We start from the raw sequence: 10,336 nt of genomic DNA, 5'->3' as shown, positions 1-10,336 counted from the left end.
TCTGTTGCAGATAAACTTCTTCGTTAAACTCCGCGTCTGTCGCGTTCTGGAGTCAAACGGACGCGGCCGCACGAGTCACCGAGGCGGACGGGTTTCACGGAGAGACGCTGGGAGTCCCGTGGGTCGCATGTAGCATTAGCAGGTCGCGTTAGCCTGGAGCGATGACCGCGGACAGAGTTCTTCTCTCTGCGTGTTTCGACTGTTGACTCAAACCGGAGATCCGCCGCTCGTCATGTCGAGTGAGAACAGCACCGCGACGACCCCGGGGGAGAACGGGCCCTCGTCCGACCCGAACGAGCACGACTATGCTTACTCCGTGGAGAGCGGCTCTGCTCCCGCAGAGGAGCCCTCCTTCTCCGGGACATCAGCGGTTGACAGCGGAGTCACTGCGGGGGAAGGCTTCACTGCCCCGGCTGAGCAGGAGCAGAGCACCCCGGTGGAGCCCGCTGCCTCTCTGCCGGTAGAGCTGCCCGAGCCGGCCGTGGGGGCGGAGGTGGACTGTCCCGTGGGGAACTATGTGGAAGCGACCTCTCTGATGGCGCAGGCCGCCTCCTCTACCAAGCAGCGCGGCAGCCGCCGGCGGATGGCCTGGCCGGAGGACAGCAGCTGCTCCTGCTGCAAGTCTGTGTTCGAGCGCCACGGCCGCAGCTTCAACCGCCGGGCGGTGCACACCTTCACCTCCCCGGACACCGTGCACTGGGCGTTCCCGGACACTGTGGTGCAAGACCGGTCCTTCCTCTGCGAGACGTGTGCCCAGGTCATCCGGAGCAAATGCAAACGCAAACAAGTCGGGAAGCGGTCAGTGTGGCTGAAACCACCGGACACCAAACAGGTAGATGTGGGTGTGAGAGGGAGAGAGAGAGTGAGTGTGTGAGAGTAGGTGAAAGAGAATAAGTTGTGTCTGTGAGAGAGAGAGAGAGAGAGAGAGAGAGAGAGAGAGAGAGAGAGAGAGAGAGAATGATTAATTCCTGAAAGTCAATTAAAGAAAACAATCTGGGTTTTAAAAATGTTTCCAAACCATTTTTTCTTTTCAAAACGTAAACAGTCCGAAGTTGTATCTTCTTGCTTTATACAACATGAGTGTCATTATGTCCATAAAGACCAAACACCTGAAACATCCTCATGTGCTTGGTGACAGCAGTCAGACGGCAGAGACAAGAAGAAGAAAGGCCGCAGGATGGGGAAGAAGAGCAAAGCGGCGCAGCTGGTGAGCAAGTCCTGCTACAAGGCGGCTTTCAAAATGCTCTGGTCGGCTAAAGGCGCCCGGAAGCCCATGATGGACTTCTGGTGTAAACAGCTGAAAGAGGAGGTGAGGACGCACACTCCCGTCATTCAGGATAAATCGCTTTAGTCTTCATAACAAGCACGTTTTTATTTGTTGTGTATTCCCTGTTGCGGTGCAGATGAAGTTACTGTCGCGGCAGACAGGCAGCCCCTTTCATCACAAGGTGACGAGCAGGAAGCCGCTGTCCTCCTTCCCCTGGCGACGCTGTCTGAACTGGGCCCAGGAGAAAGCTCCACTGGTCACCACCTGCCTCCGCTCCCTGTTCCCGGACCTCAACGCCCTCGCCAAGAGCAGCCAGTAAGTTGCGTTTGAGCTTTGAATGAGGAATTCTGCTGTCTGCTCATTACCTTTTTAATATTATCTACTTAAACTTCATCATAGGCCTGTGAATCTAAATCTGAGCGGTTGGGGGTCTGACGAGCATCTGCTTTTCTTTTGTGCGGTAGCCTGCTGTCGGAGGAGCAGGCGCAGACGCTTCTGGAGCGCCGGGCTGTGGTGGCGCTCTCCATCCCACTGTTCACTCGGAACATCTGGAAGAACAACTTCCTGCAGGCGGCTCTGGGGGCGGAGCTCCGTCTGCAGGGCTGCTCCGGCGCCGCGCTCGATGCCCTCAACACCATGGGACTGTGTCAAAACAAGGACACGGTCCGGCTACTGCTGCACCGGCTCCGGAACGGCAAGAAGACAGTGAGTGTCATGATCAGCGGCTCTGGTAGTGCAAAGAGAAAGAATGTTGATCTAACATTCATCAGTGAAACTCCTCCGGATTCAAATGAATGATGATGCTTTTCTGTTTTCTGTTACAGTTTAAATGTGTCAATACTTTTCTAGGAACTTTATTCAAGGTCTTATTTCTGAAGTTTGTGTGTGTTTGTGTTTTTGTCAGTCAACACAAAATGGACGACAAAGGACGAGGTTGATGCAAGAACAGATGAAAGGTGAACAGATGTCAGATGTGGAGGAAGACGATATCGAAGAGGAGGAAGAGGAGGAGGATGAAGAAGAAGAGGAGGAGGATGATGATGATGATGATGAGGAGGAGGAAGAAGAAGAAGAAGTGGAAGAGGAGGCCGAACTAGAATTGGCAGTGGAGCAGACAGAGGTACCAGATGGTGTGCCACAGGAAGTGGAAGAGGGGGAGGAGGAGGAGGTGGCGGATCAAGCAGCAGAGGAAAAAGAGGAGAAGAAGAGGAGGAGGAGGAAGAAGGCAAAGAAGCAGAGGAAGGAAGAGAAGAGGAAGGAGAGAGGCAAACGAAAGGCGAAGCAGAGAGAGGAGGCGGATGATGATGATGAGGAGGATGATGAGGATGATGATGAGGAGTCGGAGCAGAAGAAGAGGAGGGTGGTGGTGGTGAGGCTCGGCCTGCTGAAGGGACATTCAGAGGTTGGACGATCCGACCTATCAGCTCCCTAAGACTTTGTAGGCCCCACCCATGAACTCAACATGCCACACCCACAACCAGCACGAGAGGCTCCGCCCTCACCTCTATTCATTTTCTCATTAAATCGCTTTTTTATTTCATCGTTAAATTTAACTCGACCATATTAAAAAACATCTTCATCCTCAAAATTATGATTCAGGGTTTTGACTGTGGCCTGAACAACTCGATAGATTGAGTCTGAACCAACAACCATCAACCGAGGACAAATTATAGTAATAACATAATGGCTTTGGTTTAAATAAATTATAGTTTTTAACATTTGTAAACTCAGCCAATCAATAATCTCTTTGTATCATTTCCTTGTAAAAGCAGTTTTTTTATTTTCAATAATGTTTCCTGGTTGTGTTTTTCTTTGATTCAAATCCTCTGGTGGTGGAACACGGGTCCACTTGAAGAGTAAAGCCACCAGCCACTGATGAGTCTGTAAATGTTCAAATATCTGTTGGGAAGTGACCTTCCAGATGTTTCTCCAGCTGCTGGGTGATTCAAGTTATGGGGAAGTAAAAACTGTTTTGTTTTCTAATCCTTATTCAGATGGATTTATTTTTATTACCTATGAGAGCAGCTCTCACAGTTCAGAGTTTGATTGATGAAGGAGCAGAAACTGGTGGATTCTGAACACTGGAAGCCTCAGACTGTTTGTGATCACAATCTGAAGTTGTGTGTTTCTTGTTTGAAAAGTTTCCTCAGCTGAGTCGATGTACAGACGAGTTACAGACCTGGGATTTCTACTTTTATTTTTCTGTTTACTGTTCGTGAGCTGAACAGATTCAAAGCTTCCGAACCAGTTTGAATCCGGCTGTAAATAAAGATGGACGACATGTCAGATCCCCACGAGTCAAACCAAAGCGCCTGGATCAGCGGCAGTACAGGTCATAGACCCCCCTCTCCTCCATGTTAGCGGATGGGACACGGATCAAACTAACAAGTCAATGTACACGTTGAATAAAAGTTTCTGAAATGTGGTTTGCGTCATTTTAGGTATCTTTGAATCAAATGGATGTACGTTCACGTTTCTTATAAGTTTATTTGTTGCTAATGAAAATGAAAGAATTCTCTAGAGCTAGAGGTTTCCTTGAGATAATGTGTTCACAAGGCAAACAAGGGGTTTGAGGTCAAAGTGACCTTGACCTTTAAGGTCATTCTTTCTCAGCACAGAGGCAGAAAAACACATTTTCCCTGAATACATCACCAGTGAATTAGAAAAAAAATCAGATTCACGGCTACAGTTTTAAGCTAACCCCAGTCACCATGTGTTCATACTGGGAGGAACCAGTGCACTGGCAGACACGGGGAGAACATCCTGAAATATAAATGACGTGCGAGATCGAGGCAGCGTGAAGGACAAAGGTTTTTATTTCTGTAACAGTCATTTACAGCAACAAAAACATCCACAGAGCTGCTGCAGCTACAATAAATAATCCGGACCACGCTCCACCTCCAGTGATCGGCTGGGTCATTCTTCTTCACTGCTGCTTTCAAAGACTGAGTTAAGTGTCGGTATAATTAAGTAAGTAGACTGAGTTTGTGGATTTGGTGGTTAGAAATATAGGAGAGCAGGGAACATTAATCTACAAAGTCCCTCTGGAGGGCTGAAGAAATTAAGTTCACACATTTATTCTGACCCTGGCAGCTCTCAGACCTGTACACTGATCAGATCCTCACCTTCTCTATGCTCACTCAGCAGTTTGTTGTCATCAAATGTCACAGAAATACAGTTTTAAAATCTACAGGATAAAGCTACTCTTATTTTGAAGAGGAAGAAGTGGACAGAGCAACCAGAGCCACACGCAGAGCTCGGTTAAGTGTGTACATGAGTAACAGAAGTGATGACTTGACAGAACTCTTGTGTGTCGGCAGCTCTGGGTGCAGGTTGAACAGCTGTGCGTTTCATCGATCAACATCTGGATGGAAACTAAACAGTCGGGAGAAGTTTTTAAAGAAAGCGTTTGACTGTTATTTACACAAGGTTTAAATATTTGACCAATATCTGTGTGAGCAAGACAAAGAGGACTCTGGTAGGATTGTCCTGTGTGTGTGTGTGTGTGTGTGTGTCTCAGATGTTGAGGGTCTTTTTGACAGAGAAGATGATGTCTTTGATCTGCGGCAGACTGTTGTCCTCTAGGATTTTGGCGTAGGGCATCGGGATGTCGACTCCTGTCACTCTGGTGGCTGGAGCGTCAAGGTAGTTAAAAGCTGGACCTGCAAACACACACAGGAGGTTAAAATAGAAAATACATGTTCCCAATCTGCAGAAGTAAACAAAGGTGGTGGTGAGAAGTCTCCAAAACTGCGGTCAACATCTGTGACAATAACCCCCAGGGCTTCAAGTTTTTACTGGAACCACACATTCAGAATCAAATAGCACTCATGAAGAGGAGGAGGGGGACATATATCAGTTTCATAGGTTCTTTAAATCAAGATATCCAGGTTTAAAGTTCACCGACAGATCAGAACACAGGTGTGGGATCATGCTCACCTTCCATGACCCTGGCACAGATCTCTGCTCCGACGCCGAACTGAGGCCAGCCGCCTTCCACCGTCACCAGATGGTTGGTCTTCATCACACTGGCCTCAATAGTATCGATATCCATAGGACGGATGGTGCGCATGTTGACCACCTGACAAACACACACAGAGGAAGTCGTTAACCCAGCGCTGAGCACAGGTGACCTCTGTCAGCCATCAACTGTGTTGTTCCTCTACCTCACACTCGATTCCCTCCTTGGCGAGGACGGCAGCGGCGTCCAGACAGTAACTGACGTATCGAGAGTGAGACACCAGCGTGACGTGAGTCCCTGAAGCACAGAGGACAAGAACAGAGTTTAGAAACAAGTCAATGTCCAGATAATCGACGAGTCCAGGTCCATTTCCATCCACTGTTGTATAAATATTAGGTGTTGTTGTTTTATATCTTTAACACTCAGACAAACTGATGCATATCACCTGAGGACGGCATGAGTCTCACCTTGTCTCTCCACTTTGGCCTTGCCGATGGGAATGGTGAAGTCTTTGGATTGTGACTCCTCCGACATCTCGAAGGCAACGCCATACATCAGCTCGTTCTCCAGGAACACAACTGTAACACACACAGAGGCACGGTTACAGCTAAAACATATCAACAGAATCTAAGTACAAACTTGGGCTTTGAATGCGTTTGTATATAAATGAGCAGAAAGTAAAAAAAAGCTGTTGAAAGGAAGGAGCTGGAGGAAGGGAACACCCCCGACAAAAGATGGTCTCTCACCGGGGTTGTCGTCTCTGATGGATGCTTTCATGAGACCTCTGGCATCTTCTGCGCTCCAGGGACTAACGACCTTCAGACCAGGACAGTGAGCGTACCTGCACGAAGAAGACCATCGCTATGAAAACACTTCTCCTTCGGATACTTCAAGTACTAAAAGGATATTATCTCTCAGGCTGGTTTCATGAAAGGGACGCTGAGCACAGTTAAGATCTGAATCCAATAGAAAAACTTTGGGAAATTTGCAGCGTTAATTCAGCTGCAACATGCAACTTCACCACTAGATGTCACTAAATCCCGCTCACTGAACCTTTAAGTCCTATGTAAAGCTACCAGAGTAATAATGAACGCACCAGGCAGCGAAGCACTGTGAGTGCTGAGCAGCGACGCCGGCCGATGCTCCGTTGGGTCCCCTGAAGACGATGGGCACCGACTGCAGACCGGCGGACATGTAGTTGGTCTTTGCTGCAGAGTTGATGACGTGGTCGATGGCTTGCATGGAGAAGTTAAAGGTCATGAACTCACAGATGGGTCTGAGTCCGGCCTGCAGGGGGCGACAGAGTAATATCAATAAGAGCTGACAAATAACGTTATAAATTCACTCACTGTAATAACCGTGTGTGTTGACTGAACTCACCATGGCAGCTCCCACTGCAATACCAGTAAAGCCAATCTGTGTCGCGGAGAGAGAGAAGGAGCATGTTAGTTGTTTCCAGTGTTTTCATCACAAACAAAACAAACAGGTTTATTTACAACAGAGAACAAGAGGTCGAAGGTCGAGTGTCTCACCTCGGAGATCGGAGTGTCGATGATACGGTTGTCTCCGTATTTCTTCCACAGACCTCTGCTCACCTACACACACATGTTAAGGATTTATTAGACCTTCGGCACAACAGAACAACATTATTTTGTTCCTGTTTGACCATTTTCATGGACGTCATCGTGCTGTGACGAGGGTCCACTCACCTTGTAGGCTCCGTCGTACTGAGCCACCTCTTCACCCATCAGGAACACCCGCTCGTCCCTCTCCAGCTCCTCGTCCATCGCCTGGTTGAGGGCATCACGGACGTTCATCTGATAACAAACAGCAGCAGAAGGAGAGGTATCAATATCCTGAAACCACTTTCTGATAACAGCACTTGGAGAGATAGGCGGATAGAGGGATAGATACAGAAGACTTTATTGTCTTGCTTTGTCGAGGCAGAATTTTGTCTTTGCTCACATGTGCAAAAGGTTCTATACAAGGTTTCGTTAAAAACACAAAATCCATCCAGAAAGATTTAAGAGAAACTCACATAAGACTTGCAGAGTAGAAGTAAAAGGCTGAGAAAAACTAAATTCATGATCACTGATTTTTAAGTAAATTTGAAACTTAAATGAGGAAAATGTAACCTTAAATCCTAATATGCTAAAGTAAGGTTGTGCAAATTCTCAAATTTGAGAAGAAGTCAATTATAGCTTAAAAATTAAAAAAAAATATTGCTCAAAAGGTAAGAATGTGTTTCTGAAGGAGGCTGTGGACATATTCAGGCTGTCAGTGCTTTATAGGGGCTAATATGACAATAAAAAAACACAGCCTAAATATAGGTTGGTATGGTCTGGACTCCCAGTATGAAGCCCATAGAAAAGCAGTAGTCTCGCCCCCCCCACTGGTTTCTGCAAGTGAGTGGGGAGGGGGTTGATGATGCTTCTAAAACGCGACAGGTGCAAAAATGAAACAAACAAAAAGTGTAAAAGTGGAGTCACACACGTAGAAGACACAGACGGAGATGTCAAAGGTTCTTGTGATAGGAGCTGATGACAGCTGTAAAACGTCACTTCCTGTCTGTCTGCTCCACCTCTCCATGAGTAACACACAGGATTTGTTGCTGTTGTGCATGTGTGAAAACAAAACTCCGGATAAACTCTGGAGACAATTCACCAGATTTCACCCGCAGGTCACGTCTGACAGGAAGGATCCTACTGTAGAAGCATGGCGCTGCAACATGGCAGCCTCCAGGGAAGAGGTCCCACTTGTGATGTGGATATAAAGGCTCATTCTAAAGTAACCAAAACCCGTTTAATCTCAGTTCCAGGTGATCGTATTCAAATGAAACACTATGAATCGATGTCTGCTGATGAATCCTTCACACTGGACCTTTAACGATCTCTTTTAAAGCGGTTCTGTGGGTTTTAAAGACGCGTTTAACAGCTTTGACATCCGCACGTCAGCCCTGGAACCGGAGCCTCGACACACACACCGGGTGGCGGCTGCGGTTTTGCAGGTGACCACGGCTGGAGCCACATTGTCCGATGTTGTGCTGACATTGGAAAGTCGCTCCCGAGGAGACAAGTGTCACCAGGAGGCTAAAAAAAACCACACACAACCGGTTCAGGGATGAAGTCAAACACCCGGAGGATCAGGGGGTCGACACGGTGACACCGCACAGGGCGGACACACACCACCCCCGGATACAAACTGATCACAGCTGGTATCTGTCAGTGAGCTGCGCAGTTTTAAACATCAGGGAATGAAAGTGTGTTAGCTGGGAGGAGGCTATCGTTAGCCTGTTAGCTGCTAACTGACCTGCACTGCGGCCGGAACGCTCCTGTGAAACGCCCGCAGCGTGGACACGGTTCCCTGAGGGGAGAGACACACACACAGAGAACACACAGCGGCAGTCAGAACCTCGTACTGGGGATTAAAGTGCAGCATAGAGACGGTGGAGCGGGTTCCAGACCTTTGCGGAGCGCAGAAAACTCTTCACGGACGCCGCCATCTTCAACCTGTCCTCTGCTGGGCAGAAGGCGGGGACTCTGCTGAGGTCGGAGCGCTCCTACCAATCAGCGCCGCGCTTCTGTTGTGGGTCGCCCTGCGTCACGTCGTTCAGCCAATCGCAGCGGTTCGGTGTTGAAGGGGGCGGGAGGAAGCGCGAGAGGAAAACCCAAGGACATAGTCAAGAGGTATGGAGGACAAAACCTGCCATTAATTAATATATTATATTATATATGTTTAACAATTGTAAGGATGTAAATCAAAAAAAATTATTTTAATCACAGAATTTGACAATTTATTCTTCAGTCAGAACTAAATGCAATAACTTTACGAATTCCATGTCCTACACAAATATGCATTTTTAAAATAACATTTTATTAGTAAAATAAATTATTTAGTCATAGAACTAAATGTATTATTAAACTAATGACATGGCTTACACAAATACATATTTTAATACATGTCGTAACTGAATTTTAAAAGCAACATTTCATTAGCGTCATCGGGTTTGCAATAAATAAAAAACTCAGTCACGATTTTCCTGAACCACTTTTTATTCAATGTTCATTTGGTAGATGCAGTTATAGTTTCATCACAGCAGGCTTACTGGAGTTCTAACCTCAGTATGGATGAACACGTTCATTGTACAGCTGCAATAAATGTAGAGGAGATATTTTAAGACATTGGGAAAGAACTTGATAACATTGTGTGTCAGTCGTCAATAACCTGGACACTGCAGTGGTTTTAATAACAACTTGCTTGTAAACCAGCTCTGGGACTGAACACAGACACACCTCTGGACTCGTCTCCCACTTCTCTCACGGGTAAAGTGCTGCAGAGAAACATTCTGACACAATTTAATGACCTTTCAAGACGTGAAGACCATCGCATTGGACCGGATTGCACAGAATAGCAAAAAACAAATGATTTCAGCACAGAGCGTTTCATTCAAAACCAACGCTCCCAGTGCTTAAAGTTAGTGATTAGAGTCTTCAGGCTGCAGGAGTCACCTGAGCTCAGGACTCTGCCGCTCTGTCGCAGGACAAACACCTCAACACACAGAATGAGCTCTCGTATTTGTCAGGTAAGCATAAGGCTAAAGCTAGAAGCTACAACAACTGTGATCTTTCCTTTTTTCTGACATTTTAAAGACTAAATGAAAATAATCATTAGTTGCTTATTGAGGGTAGTGGTAATAATCTGCCTGAAGATGGAGACATCCTGTGTGTTAGAGTGTTTGTATCCTCACCAGACAGAGCTTCACACATACAGATGATCTGATGTCAAATCATATGATACTGTGACATGCAAAACTTTTACAAAAAAACTAAATCAGATTTACACAGGCACAAGGATCCATATGGCACAATAAAACAAAAAATAATCTCAGCTGTGACGACAACAAACATTAAAACACAACAGAATTAAAACAATAATATCGGGAATCAGACAAGGGTCTGAAATCAAACCTGAAATGAAAGTTAACTGAGTTCTGTGGAGGGTGAATGTTAAAGACACCAGAGTTAGTGGACGGTGTTTCCCAAACAAAACAACTTGTATTTCTGTTTCTGCAGGTTCGACTTAAGCAAACTCAAACTTCTCTGATCACT

General features: G+C 46.5%; 2 protein-coding genes across 2 annotated transcripts; one reads left to right on the top strand and one right to left on the bottom strand.

The window, feature by feature from the left end:
• The first annotated feature begins 232 nt into the window (after nucleotides 1-232).
• Nucleotides 233-3,692, top strand: LOC128459301 (uncharacterized). Its single transcript, XM_053444436.1, has 5 exons — nucleotides 233-832; nucleotides 1,139-1,309; nucleotides 1,404-1,582; nucleotides 1,732-1,972; nucleotides 2,172-3,692. The coding sequence occupies exons 1-5, from the start codon at nucleotides 233-235 to the stop codon at nucleotides 2,697-2,699; spliced, it is 1,719 nt and encodes a 572-aa protein (XP_053300411.1). The 3' UTR covers nucleotides 2,700-3,692.
• Nucleotides 3,693-4,065: 373 nt separating this feature from the next.
• On the bottom strand, nucleotides 4,066-8,783 carry pdhb (pyruvate dehydrogenase E1 subunit beta). The gene is made up of 11 exons (XM_053429710.1): nucleotides 8,692-8,783; nucleotides 8,538-8,591; nucleotides 6,938-7,045; nucleotides 6,761-6,823; nucleotides 6,609-6,644; nucleotides 6,325-6,515; nucleotides 5,975-6,069; nucleotides 5,696-5,806; nucleotides 5,434-5,525; nucleotides 5,207-5,348; nucleotides 4,066-4,929 (listed from the first exon to the last, which is right to left on the bottom strand). The coding sequence occupies exons 1-11, from the start codon at nucleotides 8,728-8,730 to the stop codon at nucleotides 4,784-4,786; spliced, it is 1,077 nt and encodes a 358-aa protein (XP_053285685.1). The 5' UTR covers nucleotides 8,731-8,783; the 3' UTR covers nucleotides 4,066-4,783.
• Between the last annotated feature and the right edge of the window lie 1,553 nt (nucleotides 8,784-10,336).

This window comes from Pleuronectes platessa, chromosome 2, assembly GCF_947347685.1.
Source record: "Pleuronectes platessa chromosome 2, fPlePla1.1, whole genome shotgun sequence".
Lineage (NCBI taxonomy): Eukaryota > Metazoa > Chordata > Actinopteri > Pleuronectiformes > Pleuronectidae > Pleuronectes > Pleuronectes platessa.
Note: the sequence above shows the minus strand (reverse complement) of the source record. Positions and strands in the feature narration are given on the sequence as shown.

What these genes read in the sequence shown, in the direction of transcription:
- LOC128459301 (XM_053444436.1), top strand. Translation starts at nt 233, where the DNA reads ATGTCGAGTGAGAACAGCACCGCGACGACCCCGGGGGAGAACGGGCCC. An exon ending in GCCCTCGCCAAGAGCAGCCA is followed by an intron (nt 1,583 to 1,731) that starts GTAAGTTGCGTT and finishes TTTGTGCGGTAG; the next exon opens with CCTGCTGTCGGAGGAGCAGG. An exon ending in TCCGGAACGGCAAGAAGACA is followed by an intron (nt 1,973 to 2,171) that starts GTGAGTGTCATG and finishes TGTTTTTGTCAG; the next exon opens with TCAACACAAAATGGACGACA.
- pdhb (XM_053429710.1), bottom strand. Translation starts at nt 8,730, where the DNA reads ATGGCGGCGTCCGTGAAGAGTTTTCTGCGCTCCGCAAAG. An exon ending in CATCAGAGACGACAACCCCG is followed by an intron (nt 5,807 to 5,974) that starts GTGAGAGACCAT and finishes TGTGTGTTACAG; the next exon opens with TTGTGTTCCTGGAGAACGAG. An exon ending in AGGAGGGAATCGAGTGTGAG is followed by an intron (nt 5,349 to 5,433) that starts GTAGAGGAACAA and finishes TGTGTTTGTCAG; the next exon opens with GTGGTCAACATGCGCACCAT.